Source organism: Rattus norvegicus, chromosome 1, assembly GCF_021556685.1.
Source record: "Rattus norvegicus strain SHRSP/BbbUtx chromosome 1, alternate assembly SHRSP_T2T, whole genome shotgun sequence".
Lineage (NCBI taxonomy): Eukaryota > Metazoa > Chordata > Mammalia > Rodentia > Muridae > Rattus > Rattus norvegicus.
In genome coordinates this window covers 106,664,440-106,677,328 of record NC_141534.1, presented here as the reverse complement: position 1 = coordinate 106,677,328, position 12,889 = coordinate 106,664,440, and the positions used below count along the sequence as shown (strand labels likewise).

The 12,889-nt window shown below is 51.5% G+C and overlaps 1 protein-coding gene across 4 annotated transcripts; it reads left to right on the top strand.

Moving 5' to 3' along the window:
* Positions 1-3,656: 3,656 nt before the first annotated feature.
* Positions 3,657-12,889, top strand: Prmt1 (protein arginine methyltransferase 1). Of its 4 annotated transcripts, XM_087586137.1 has the most exons (11): positions 3,657-3,716; positions 5,735-5,788; positions 6,270-6,371; positions 7,628-7,783; positions 7,878-7,941; positions 9,721-9,863; positions 10,306-10,393; positions 10,485-10,600; positions 11,483-11,633; positions 12,123-12,244; positions 12,665-12,889. In XM_087586137.1, exons 1-11 carry the CDS (start codon positions 3,681-3,683, stop codon positions 12,746-12,748), a joined length of 1,116 nt encoding a protein of 371 aa, XP_087442263.1. In that variant the 5' UTR covers positions 3,657-3,680; the 3' UTR covers positions 12,749-12,889. The 4 variants fall into 4 exon arrangements, with proteins under 4 accessions (XP_087442263.1, NP_077339.1, XP_087442280.1 ...); NM_024363.1 differs by lacking the exon at positions 5,735-5,788 and having other exon boundaries at positions 3,679-3,716; positions 12,665-12,885; XM_087586154.1 differs by lacking the exons at positions 3,657-3,716; positions 5,735-5,788 and adding an exon at positions 5,981-6,085.

The window sequence follows — 12,889 nt, the reverse complement described above, 5'->3', positions numbered from 1 at the left end:
TTTCCCCCTTTTTTTTCCTATTATGAACGGCACTTCTCCTAGCTCTCAACTTTCCTAATTCTGTGACCCTTTAATATAGTTCCTCATGTTGTGGTTCGCCCCTCCCAACCATAAAAGTACTTTGTTATTACTTCCTGAGTATAATTTTGTTATTACAATGAATGGTAATGTAAACGTCTGTGTTTTCTGATGGTCGTAAGTGAACCCTGTGAAAGGGTCTTTTGACCACCAAAGGCTTGAGACCCACAGCTTAAGAACAACTGAGCTAGCAAACACTGCCACTAAGCTCCATGTTTAGCTCTGACTTACAATAGACCTCTCTGAGGTTGCCGGAGTGTATAGCTGTGAGTGGAAGGGTTACTGGCCTTAAATCTCCATGGCAGGTCTCATAGGTGTGTGCTGGCTACACCTTTAAACTGCAGTGCTCCGTGCTGCAGACCTGTAATCCCAGCATTTGGGAGGATCAGATTCAAGGTCATTTTTAGCTATACAGTGAGTTCAAGGCCAGTGTGAGCTAGGAGACCTTGCTTCTAAAGCCCCAAAGTGAGCTAGGACGGTGGATCTGTCCTCTAAAGTGTTTGATGCCTAAGCAAAATCACCTGAGTCAAAGTTCCAGCACTCACTTTAAAAGCAGGGCACGATGGGGCTGGAGATTTAGCTCAGTGGTAGAGCGCTTACCTAGGAAGCGCAAGGCCCTGGGTTCGGTCCCCAGCTCCGGAAAAAAAAAAAAAAAGAACCAAAAAGCAGGGCACGGGGCACATGTCAGCACTCCCAGCACTCGGAGGCAGAAGCAGGATCTGGGGCTTGCTGGTCAGCCAGTTAGGTTCTGGTGTCAGTGAGAGACATCTTCTCAAGAAAATAAGGTGGTGCCTGGAAGGCAGTGTATGCCTTTAATACTAGCACTTAAGAAAGAGAAGTATGGGGCTGGAGAGATGGCTCAGTGGTTAAGAGCACTGACTGCTTTTTTTTTTTTTAATTCATTTATTATATATAAGTACATTGTAGCTGTCTTCAGACACCAGAAGAGGGCATTGGATCTCTTTACAGATGGTTGTGAGCCACCATGTGGTTGCTGGGAATTGAACTCAAGACCTCTGAAAGAGCAGTCGGGGCTCTTAACCGCTGAGCCATCTCTCCAGCCCACTGACTGCTTTTCTAGAGGTCCTGAGTTCAATTCCCAGCAACCACATGGTGGCTCACAACCATCTGTAATGAGATCCAATGCCCTCTTCTGGTGTGTCTGAAGACAGATATAGTGTACTCATATACATAAAATAAATCTTTAATATGTGGATTTCTGAGTTCCAGACCAGTCAAAGTACAGAAACATTTAGGAAGGCATTTGGACTTCCGCCTCTGGCCTCTACACATACTGTGCACACAGACAAAATCTAAATTAAATAAAATTTAAAAAGCAATGTTTCGTTTGCCTTTCTGTAGTGAGATACAGCTGAGCAGTGTCCTATGTGTGAAGCTGTGACTGAGCCTCAGTTTCCTCCAAGGAATCAGTCGCAACCTGAATGGGCCGCAGAGACTCCCTATGCTAAGTTTATTTAAATCTGTGGTTAGTCAGAACGCACTTCATTCACTGGCTAGAGATAAAATCTCTTGTCCTGAATGAAAAGCAAGTTCCATCCCCAAAGAAGAGGGGCACCATGTAAAATGGCAGCAGCCCCAGGAAATGGGATCAGTAAAGCTGAAGCATGAAAGTGGTTGAAGGATTAAGACATTGTCCTAGAGGTGCTGGAAGGCCTCAAAAGCCATGGGCAGAGGGGCTGGTAAGTTGTAGGGAATGGGAGGTTGAAGCACCAGGGTAGGACAGAGGGCCCTGGGGCACCTTGAGTCTAGCAGGAAAGGCCCTGGGGCTATTGAGATAGGAGACAAAGTAGGACTGGAGTCAATCAAATCTGAGAGAGGCACAGGTAGGCGGGATCTTTGACTTCAGGGCCAGCCTTGTCTACAGAGTTCCAAGACAGCTTAGGCTACACAGAGAAACCCTGTCTCAAAAAGGCTAAAGAGATGGCTCAGCGATTAAGAGCTCTGACTGTTCTTTCAGAGGTCCTGAGTTCAATTCCCAGCAACCACATGTTGGCTCACAGTCATCTGTAAAGGGAGTTGATGCTTTTGGTGTGTCTGAAAACAGTGTACTCACATAAAATAAATCATATTGAACTGGGAGTGGGAAGTATGCCTTTTGGGAGGTCAGAAGCAGGCGGATCTATGAGTAAGAGTACATCCAAGGGATACACTGAAAAACATTGTCTAGGAAAGGGGGCAGGCAATATTGGCTGGGCAAGATTTTCATAGGCCTTAAATCTCAGCACTTGGGAGACAAAAGCAGTCTGATCTCCACAGCGAGTTCCAGGCCTAAGGCACAGTGAGAATCTGTCAAACAAAAGATATTACAAGACCTTAAATGTTGGTCTGCGCAGATGCTTCAGAGGGTAAAGGGGCTTGCTGCTAAGCCTGACAACTTCCGTTCAATTCCCTACACTCACATCGTGGAAAGAAAGGGCTCCTATAAGTTGCTTTGTGACCTTCATACGTTCAAGTCACACGCGAATGCACATACACACGAAACAAAATAAGTGTTAGGCGTTGGTAGGAAAACAGGTCAGATATGCATGCATACCTTATGCGAAGGCTCGGATTAGAGGAGTTCATACGGGACTTTAAAGTAACTTATGTTTGGATCATGAACTGGTGGGACAGAAGGTAAAAGGAGGGCGCACGAACACAGCAACTGACATCCATCCTCAGGCAAGGAGTAACTTTCGACAGATCCAGGGAAATATCCTGGAGGAGGTGGCGTCCAAATTGCCGGTGATTGACGTGTAGGAGCTGGTTAGACAAAGGACGATGGGTGTTTCCCGTACAGGACCTAGAGGCCACGAGGAGGCCACAGGTCTTCAGAACTTGGCGCGTCCAGCACAGGGGTAGGGGTTATCGCAATGAGGCTCACAACCAGCAATAGCTGGTTTCGGAACCTCAGACTAGAATGCGCCACCATGAACCTCTCAGGAACTCGGGGTTTCCCTTTAACTTAAGGCGCCCACGCGCCCCAGTTGCTCCAGAAAACCTCCAGGGAGAGGGGGGAATCCACAGAAGGTTGATGACTGACATTCCTGAGAGCCAATTGCTGCTGCCCAAAGTGCTGCCTGCCTCCTTATGGGCCAATGGCCCCTCTTCTTCTAAGCCGGTCGCTTTAACAGGGTAGAGTAAGAGTCGCGAACGTCACCTTTGACTCAGCCAATAGCAACGAGGGAGGAGCGGATTATCTTAGTGATAGACAGCTCAGTTTCTAGACGTCCGCTTAGCGCGGAGCCCGCCGGGAAGCTCCAAGGCGGAGCTAGCCGGAAAGGGGCGGGACGATCTGGTGGATATTACCCAATCGCCACACGTGCTGGGCGAGACAGACAGACAGTTGTTCCCTTCCTAGCGGACAGGAGGGGGCGGGCCTTTAAACGCTAGGAGGGGTGGGCACTTTATCTTTGATAGATGTGTCTGTCATCCAATTGAAATGTGAAGCTGTCAGATGGACGGCGTTACAGACCAATGAGAACTTATGGCGGGGTATCGAGGGCTGGACTGTGGACCCTCTGGTAAAAGGCGGTCCCCGGTCGAGCGGGGGGGAGAAAAGAGAGAGGGGGGGTCTCGGAGGCCGTAGGACTCGGGTGAAGATGGCGGCAGCCGAGGCCGCGAACTGCATCATGGAGGTGAGTAGCTGGGCTCTTTAGGCCCGGGGATGGCACGAGACGAGTGGCCCACGGCCTGAACTGTGGGAACGGGGCCTTTTGATGTACCTGGTCTCCCGTTGGTCCGCATCGGGGGATGTGACGAGAGCGATCACGGCTTTCGGTGCTTTGGGTCCCGCACCCGAGCCAAGGGTTGTCGCACGTGGTCGCGGGCCGGGGGACGCTTCCAGCCGGGCCGCACGTGGTCTCGCAGTGTAGCGTGGGGAGGGGGGTGTGCCGCTCGAGGGGCCCCGCGGGCTCCACGTGCGGGACAAAGGCCCCGCCCCCAGCCCGATGACCTGGGATGCACTCAAGGGGTCCAGGGGTTGCCACCCGCTATCCCAGGCTGGGCTGTGGACGTCCATGCAGCCCAGGATTCGTGCACCCGCGTGGGGCCTGAGAACATCACCCCCCGGCCTCCCTTTTCTCAACTCTGTTACCCTTGTGCAGAAGGGGGGGATGGGCATAGCCCCGTGACCTCTCTTTAAGGAGATGGTGGGGAATCTCAACCGAGGAGATCCGGATCCGTCGCCGGGCACCCCCTCGTGGTCATTCTGGGCGTGTGAGAGGGGCGTCTTTTTTTCATGGGGCGTGGCCCAAAACCCACTCCCTCGTGGGAGGGACCTCGGGTGGATGATCAGAGGTCAGTGGTGGGGGATAAAGGAGTTCGGATAGCCACGGGCCTTAACCCCCACTGAGCTTTTTTTACCACCTTGAATGTGGCAAGGGACCCCTTTTTGAGCATTTCCGCCTTTGCCTAATTTTCCGCCCAAAACGGAATGAAATTCTAGCTCCTGCCTTGCTTACCTGCTTACAGTTGAGTGCTCCATCTTAAGCTGCATTCCCTAGTCTACTTTTTACTTAATTTAATTCAAAAATGGGTCTGGGGGTTGGGGATTTAGCTCAGTAGGAGAGCGCTCGCCTAGCAAGCGCAAGGCCTTGGGTTCAGTCCTCAGCTCCGGAAAAAAGAAAAATGGATCTGGCCTTGAACTTGCCATCTTCCTTCATCTTATGAGTTGTACCCTGGGGACGCCTTCACCTTTAGGCTTGTAAGGCAGGGCCTAGACAGAGGTTTCAAGCACTCTTCAGTCAATTGTCAACTTGATCTGTATGGATCCTGTACTATTGAAAAAGAGAGGCCCAAGTGGGAAAATCCCCTGACAGGCTGCAGGGAACTGAGAGCTTGGTTAGCTCGTAGCTTCTCTGGAAGCCTTGGATGGCAGTCATTGATGGGATTTAATCTGATGGAGCCCATACCTCTTCAAGGGAGAGGAAGGTCAGTTGCTGGGACATCTGCCATGAATAGGGATCAGTTAGCCTACAGGGTCACTACAATGACCCTGGGACTTGTGGACAGAGAAGAGAGAAGGCTGTTTGAGTGTGGGGACCCAGGTGAGGTATGAAAGGGGCTGGTCCCAGTTTTCCAGGGCACGTTTAATACCTCATCGGAAAGTCAGGTAAAACGAGGTGCGTGCGTGTGTTCCTCACCCTGGTGGAGTTGGAGGTGCCTGCTGCTATGGTGGTCTGCTACATCTCTCTAATGGCACCCTCATAGGACAGGAAACAGCACCCATTCCTTTTCAACCCCTCCCTCCTGTTTATTCATGGCACTTCTGCCTGGCATGTGTGTCAGGAAATGTCACCTAATCTATGGGCGGGTGATTAGGTAGTGAAGGGGAGCAACAGCTGGTAGTGCCCATGTGCACTGGCAAGTATCGGGTCTTGTGGCCTAGATGGGGTAGGTGTATGTGGCCAGTCACCTGACCACAGAAGGACAACACGGGACAGGCCACCATCTCTTCAGCCAACAGCTGGGACAGGAGACCTTCCCTTCCCTCCTCCTTCCTATCCTTTTCTGCCCAACCACAGCCTCAATGCTTGTCCCTGCTTACACACCCACTCGCTTGCCTGGGAAAAGCCAGCCTACAAACCACTCACTGCCCCAAAGGCCTTCCCCAGCCGCCCCGTAGCTAATCCTTTTCCCTGTTACTCTCTCCTAGAATTTTGTAGCCACCTTGGCTAATGGGATGAGCCTCCAGCCGCCTCTTGAAGAAGTAAATATCCTTTTGTGAGACCCCCACCCAACCCACTTCCACAATAAGCTTACTTGCTATACATCTGGCTCCCCAAGAGGTCTAACCATCCTCTTGCTTCAAAACAGTTTCCGCTGTGCCCCCTAAACACTTAGGACCTGGCCCCAGCTGGCTCCCCCAGAACCATGGCTGCTTCCTTAACTCCATCTCCAGCCCTCCTCCCCTGCCCTTCCATGTGTCTGCCCTGGCTCCGCCCTCTCTCCCTCCCTCCCCAGCTGTGGGCTGAGCTAGAGACGGGGCATAGAGCCTGGAGAGATGGTAGGCGAGGCCGCTGCTCCCTGGATGGTGCTCTGGGTGGGTCCTGGAAGTGGAAACGTTACCTGGGGAAGAAAGATACTGGAGGGGGCTGGAGGGTTTTCCTGGTATGATGAGGGGCTTTTTGCAGGTTGAGGAGACTCTGGGGAACCCACCTTTGACCCTTGTGCCACTTCCCCTCTTCCAGGTTTCCTGTGGCCAAGCAGAAAGTAGTGAGAAGCCCAATGCTGAGGACATGACATCCAAAGACTACTACTTTGACTCCTATGCCCACTTTGGCATCCACGAGGTGAGTAGAGACTGTCCCTAAAGCCAGCACGCACTGAAGGGCTGCAAGACTGGACAGGGGGTCAATGTCTCAGCATGTGCACTGCTCCCTTTCTGCCCCTGGCCCGCTGTTTGGGAGACTGAAGTCTCAACAGCTCCCAGAGACCAGTGGGAGTGCTGCTACCCCTGTGTGCCACAGACCTAAGGATGAGCTCAGGCCTTGCCGGTCTCTGGTGCCCTCTAGTGACTGGCGGTGGGACTGCATCCACTGCTCATGCTACACTACAACCTTTTTGATAAAGGAGACTGGCTCCATGCAACTGAAATGACATTCTAAGGAATCCTTGTCTTTTCCGTGGAGATTTAAAAAAAAAAAACAAAAAACCAAAAAAAAACCAAAAACGTACCAAAGGCTGGGACTGTGGCAAAATGGCAGAGCAGTTGCCTAGCATGTGCTGGATCATGGCTTCCATCCCCAACATCATAAACAAGGGAAAAAATTGGAAAATATACATAAAACAAAATTGAGTTTTTGGGGGCCTAAGGACATACCTCAGTTATTAAAGTGCTTGCCATGCAAGCCTGGGTTGTAGAGTTCAAAACCCACTTAAAAAGCCATAGTGGACTGGCAAGACGGCTCAATGGGTAAAGGTACTTGCCACACAAGCAGAACGTAGTGCTTGCCTTACAAGAGCTCCCTTGAACTCGGAGTAGACGGGGAAAGTGTCCTCTGACCTCCATGTTCCTGCATGCACTATAACTCTGAGAATGCCAAGCATGGTAGTGTGTGCTTGCATAAGCTCAGCTCTGAGGAGGCAGAGGCAGGGCTCACCAGCCTAACCTAGTTGTCCAGCTACCCAGGTCTGACACCATGTCAGAAAACAAGATGGCTGGAACTTGAGAGGTGATGTCAAGGGTTGACCAACCCCTCGCTTGCATGTGCTACACAACCTACTTGCTACTGGCTGTCTGCTCCCTCTTTAATTTGTGTGAGCCTGCCTTAAACTTAACGCTTCTTTTGCCTAAGTTTCCCAAGCAGCGTAAGATGGCGGGCCAATACCATGATGCCTCTTGGTGATCTAAGGGCCGGCCTTGTTCCCAGGATCTTCCTGTTTCTGCCTGCTGATTCGTCCCTGGCTCTTGAAAGGGTGGCACTGATAAAACCTGGCCAGTTTGGATGTTCACTGCAGAAGAAGCTCGCTCATCATCAGTGTGGCAGTGACATCCAAGCCTTGCGTGTCCCCTCACTCTGGTCCTCTGTCTCTGTTATCTGCCTAGGAGATGCTAAAGGATGAGGTGCGAACCCTCACGTACCGCAACTCCATGTTTCACAATCGGCATCTCTTCAAAGACAAGGTGGTGCTGGATGTGGGCTCGGGCACTGGCATCCTCTGCATGTTCGCTGCCAAGGCAGGGGCCCGCAAGGTCATTGGGGTAAGTCTCAAGGCAGTGGGTGGGCTTGTTAGGGGCAGAGACAGTGGAAGGGCGTGGACTGCACTTAGCCTCTCCTTCCTCCCTCCTGCCGTAGATCGAGTGCTCCAGTATCTCTGATTATGCTGTGAAGATTGTCAAAGCCAATAAGTTAGACCACGGTGAGTAGAGCAGGGGGCCCGTGGAGGAACAGCCAGCTTCTAGAAGGCCTCAGTGTAGCTTAAGAGACCCCAATTGACAACTGCTGGCTCCTTCATGTCTGGGAATGCTGAGAGTCTGGATATCGGGGTGTTGGGCCTCATGCTTTAGGGTTTTGCGTGGTGACTGTGCTCAGGATTGGAACATCCCCATCCCTCAGTTATCACATCCAGGGCCTGTCAAGATTTCTCCCCAGCAGCCCCCACTCTGATCATGCTGGACATTGCCTCCCTGAGAACCCCACAACTGCTGCCTGTGTGTCTGCAGTTCACACCTGAAGGTTCCAGGACATGCCTTGTCCTGTACTCACGTGTACACATTGGAGGCCTCTAGTCTGCCTGAGATGCCATTTCACACCACACAGTTTTCCATGCAGTTAAACTTTTTTTTTCCTTCTCAAGAGGAGGCCTCACTGTGTAGCCCTGGCTGATCTGGAACCCACTATGTAACCAGGGTGGCCTTGAACTCTTGAGATCTGCCTGTCTCTACCTTACAAGTGCTGGGACTAAAAGTGTGTGGCCCCACCTTTAGTGGGGCTGTACTTAGCATTATAAAAGGTGGAATAGGTCTAAACTGTGAAGGTCAGGTGGTGGTATGTCCTGGCCTCCCATCCCTTGGGGGTTGAGGGCCAGGACAAGCTACAAAAAGGGAGAAAATGTGGGAGTTCGTTGAGAGTGCATGAGTACTGGTTGCCATAGTCCATTCAAGGGCAGAGGCAGGCATGGGTAGGTGCGTCCTGCCACCCGGGTGATGGTGTTTTCCTTAGACGATGCTTCCATACTGAGCCCCCAAGTGATTGCAGAGGCGCTAATCTGCAACAGAAGTAGATTCCTGCGAGGCGTCATGTATGTGAGAGATAAGCAGCAGCAGGCCGTGCCTTTGTTTCTCTCCTCAGCCTTGGCGTTAGGCCTGGAGCCCTAGCCCTTGCCTGGCAGGGGCCCTCCCACTGACCCTGTCTGCCAGCCTTCTTTGTATTTTGAGACAGGGTTTCTTTTTGTTTATTTGTTTTGTTTTGTTTTTCTTTTAGATTTATTTATTTTTTGTGTGAGTATGCTATATCCGTCTCCAGAAATACCAGAAGAAGGCATCAGATCCCATTACAGATGGTTGTGAGCCACCATGTGGTTGCTGGGAATTGAACTCAAGACCTCTGGAAGAGCAGTCAGTGCTCTTAACCGCGCTCTCTAACACCAACACAGGGTTTCTTACTTTAGGCCAAGTAGGCTTTGAGCTCCAGTCCTTGAGTGACAGCCTCCTAATTAGCTGGGTGACAGGCCAGTGCCACCAGGCCTCGGGGTGGAAATCAGATTATCCAGCTTGGCGGCAAGCACCCCAAGCTGGCCCTCATTTTACACATGTGACCACACAATTACTTACTGTTTGATACCTACTGAATAGAGAAATATATTTCGTCTGGGCATTGCTAGGGGTGGAAACGCAGACCTAGAGAATGTTAAACTTGGGCTTGCAGCAGAGCCACTCTTAGACCCGTGGACCCGGCCTGGAGCCGCTGCTGTGCCTTTGTCTTGGGCTGGCCTTGATTTCTAACCTTTGATTCCTAGCACTGGGGAGGCAGAGGCAGGCAGATCTCTGGGTTTTGGCCAGCCTGGTCTACATAGCAAGTGCCAGGACAGCCAGGGCTACATAGTGAGACAGAGGTCTATGACCAGAGGTCTGTGTGGGTGTCTGGAGCCGTCTGGGCCAGCCCTCACCCTGACTGGCATGTCGTTCTGTGGATGCAGTGGTGACCATCATCAAGGGCAAGGTGGAGGAGGTGGAGCTGCCTGTGGAGAAGGTGGACATCATCATCAGCGAGTGGATGGGTTATTGCCTCTTCTATGAGTCCATGCTCAACACTGTGCTGCACGCTCGTGACAAGTGGCTGGTGAGGCATATGTGTTGGGGATGTAGTGGGAACCCCAGACTAAGAAGTTAGAGCAGCAAGTAGGGTGCCACCAGGTGTTGTGGTGGATAAGACCTTCCCAGGGAGAGGGGACCAAAGGAATGGCCGAGGAGCTGACTTCAAGAAGACCAGAGCAGGGTCCTTATACCAGGGGAGTGTGTGCTGTGTAACAGCTGGGGGCGGGGGTGGGTTTCAGGAGGACACTGTACAAAATGAAGGTGTCTTTCCTAATGGGGTATTTCCAGGCTCCTAGGAATTGTGGGACAACCTGGGCTCTGGGTTCCTTGTGGCTGTTGAGTAGGGACCAGACTCAAGGATGAGGGTGAGGCCTAGATGGCTAAGGGGTCTCTGAGGAAACTATTGGTGGGCTGGACAGTTGGGTCTGTTCAGTTAGGCTCTTGATCTTACACAACTCCTCCCTCAGGCACCTGATGGCCTCATCTTCCCAGACCGAGCCACCCTGTATGTGACAGCCATTGAGGACCGACAGTATAAAGACTACAAGATCCACTGTGAGCTGGGGCTGGAGTGGGTAGTGAGGGTAGGATGGGCGGTGAGGACAGGACCTGGGTTCCAAGCTCACCTGACCCTGTCTGTTCCCAGGGTGGGAGAATGTATATGGCTTTGATATGTCCTGCATTAAAGACGTGGCCATCAAGGAGCCCCTGGTGGACGTGGTGGACCCAAAGCAGCTGGTCACCAACGCCTGCCTCATAAAGGTAACTCAATAGCAATAGGGGTTCCAGGTCCCTGACCTGTCCATTAGAGGCGTGGAGAAACCAGTTGGGCCCACACATCAGAGTTTTGAGGATCATGCCTGGTGCTGAATTCCAGGATAGGAAAGTGAAACAGGCAGAGTGCACTGGAGCAGGGGGTCAGTGGGGGCACCTAGGGACTGGAGAGTCATTGTGGTTCTCCTTTAGTTTGTTGCCTCTCTGTGGTCTGAGGATCAAGAGTTGGGACTGGAGAGATGGGTGACTTGGTGGTTAAAAGTACTCGATGCTCTTTGAGGGGCATGTAACTCTCAATTCCAGGCATCCAATACCCTCTGTCTAACCTTAGTGGGTATCTTCGTGGATATGACTTCATAAACTCAGACAGGCACATACACGTCCATACATAATTATGTATTTAATGTGGACAGGTGTTTTATATGCATGTATGTATCAGCACCGAGTGTTGCCTGTTGCCTATGGAGATTAGGTCAAAAGAAACTGATGGTGGAGACAATTATAAGCTGCTGTGATTTGAACCCAGAACCTCTGGAAGAATAGCCAGTGAGCTATCTCTCCAGCACCATAAATAAATCTTTAGGGAAAAAAAATGGTAGTTATAAGCATTGGTTGTTCTTCCAGAGGTCCTGAGTTCAGTTCCCAGCAACCACATGGTGGCTCACAACCATCTGTAATGGGATCCAATGTCCTCTTCTGGTGTGTCTGAAGACAGCTAGTCTTTTTTAGAAAGAAAATGTTTTGAGGGCCAGGATACATGAGACCCTGTTTCAGAAAATGGGGCTTGGAGTTGGGGGTCATGTTTTGCTGTGATGGGAAGGGCCTAACAAGCAGCAGTCCTCATGTGCAAGATGGGCTTACATTTGGCAGGAGGTGGACATCTACACAGTCAAGGTGGAGGACCTGACCTTCACCTCCCCGTTTTGTCTGCAAGTGAAGAGGAATGACTATGTGCATGCACTAGTGGCCTACTTCAACATCGAGTTCACCCGATGCCACAAGAGGACCGGCTTCTCTACCAGTGAGGGCCATGTGGGGCTGGGCTGGGGCAGGAGCATCTGTGTAAGGAGGAGAGGAGCACAAGCCCTTGGGGCTTATGACCGTCACAGAGCTGCTTGGGAACAGGGCAGAAAGTTGAAGAAAATGAATGATAACCCTTTCAAAAAAGGAGAGTTGAAATGGAGCCACAGAGAGCCTAGAGTCACTGGGTGAGGGGTGGGGCATGGCTTAGTGTCTCATGGTATTCTCATGAGGGGTGCCTACGGTATTCTGATTCAGGGTTCCTGCCCTGTTCCTGGTAAGAACAAGGGTGAGTGCGGGACAGTAAGCTGTCCCAGACTGGCTCTGATGTCGGTCATTGTGTGGCTGAGTCTGACCTAGTGTTCTGAACACAGGCAGATGCAGGGACAGGAGCCCTTAAAGCCTTGTTTGCTGGTGACCTTGGGACACTAGCAGGTTTGGCATGGTAACACCCAGGCAAAACCTGGAACTGACTATGCCCACCTTCCAGGTCCTGAGTCTCCATACACACATTGGAAGCAGACTGTGTTCTACATGGAGGACTACCTAACAGTGAAGACCGGCGAGGAGATTTTTGGCACTATTGGAATGAGGCCCAACGCCAAAAACAATGTGAGGCTTGAGGGAGAGTAAACATGGTATTGGGTAGAGTTGAACAGTGCCAGCTTAGGTACTATGGTGGGTAGGTACCTTAGGAAGCCCCTGTGTGGCTGCTGAGTTCAGTACCCTTCCTGTGGGCACTGAAATCATCTGACTCCCTGTACACGTTAAAATAGCAAGTGGCAGAGCTCAGTGTGATGCTAGGACAGCCTTGATCCATCGGTGGAGGGGTTTCAGGATGCTTGCCAGGGGGACTGGAAACAGTGGTAGGCTCTAGCACTGCTGGTCCTGGAGAACATAGTGGGGTGACTGTAGCCTGTAGTGCAGTCATTGTGCGGGGTATGCATTGTGCTAGCAGAAGGGGCCAGCACATTTACCTGACCCTTGGCCTGATAGCACACCTGAGCCCTGTCTCTCACCTTTTCCCTTCAGCGTGACTTGGACTTTACCATCGACCTGGACTTCAAGGGTCAGCTGTGTGAGCTCTCTTGTTCCACCGACTACCGGATGCGCTGAGGAGGTGCCAGGCTGGCCCTCCTGCAAAAGGGGGCTCAGGGGCTGGGCTTGGGGGATGGGAGGGTACATCGTGGCAGTGTTTTTCATAACTTATGTTTTTATATGGTTGCGTTTATGCCAATAAATCCTCAGCTGACCGTG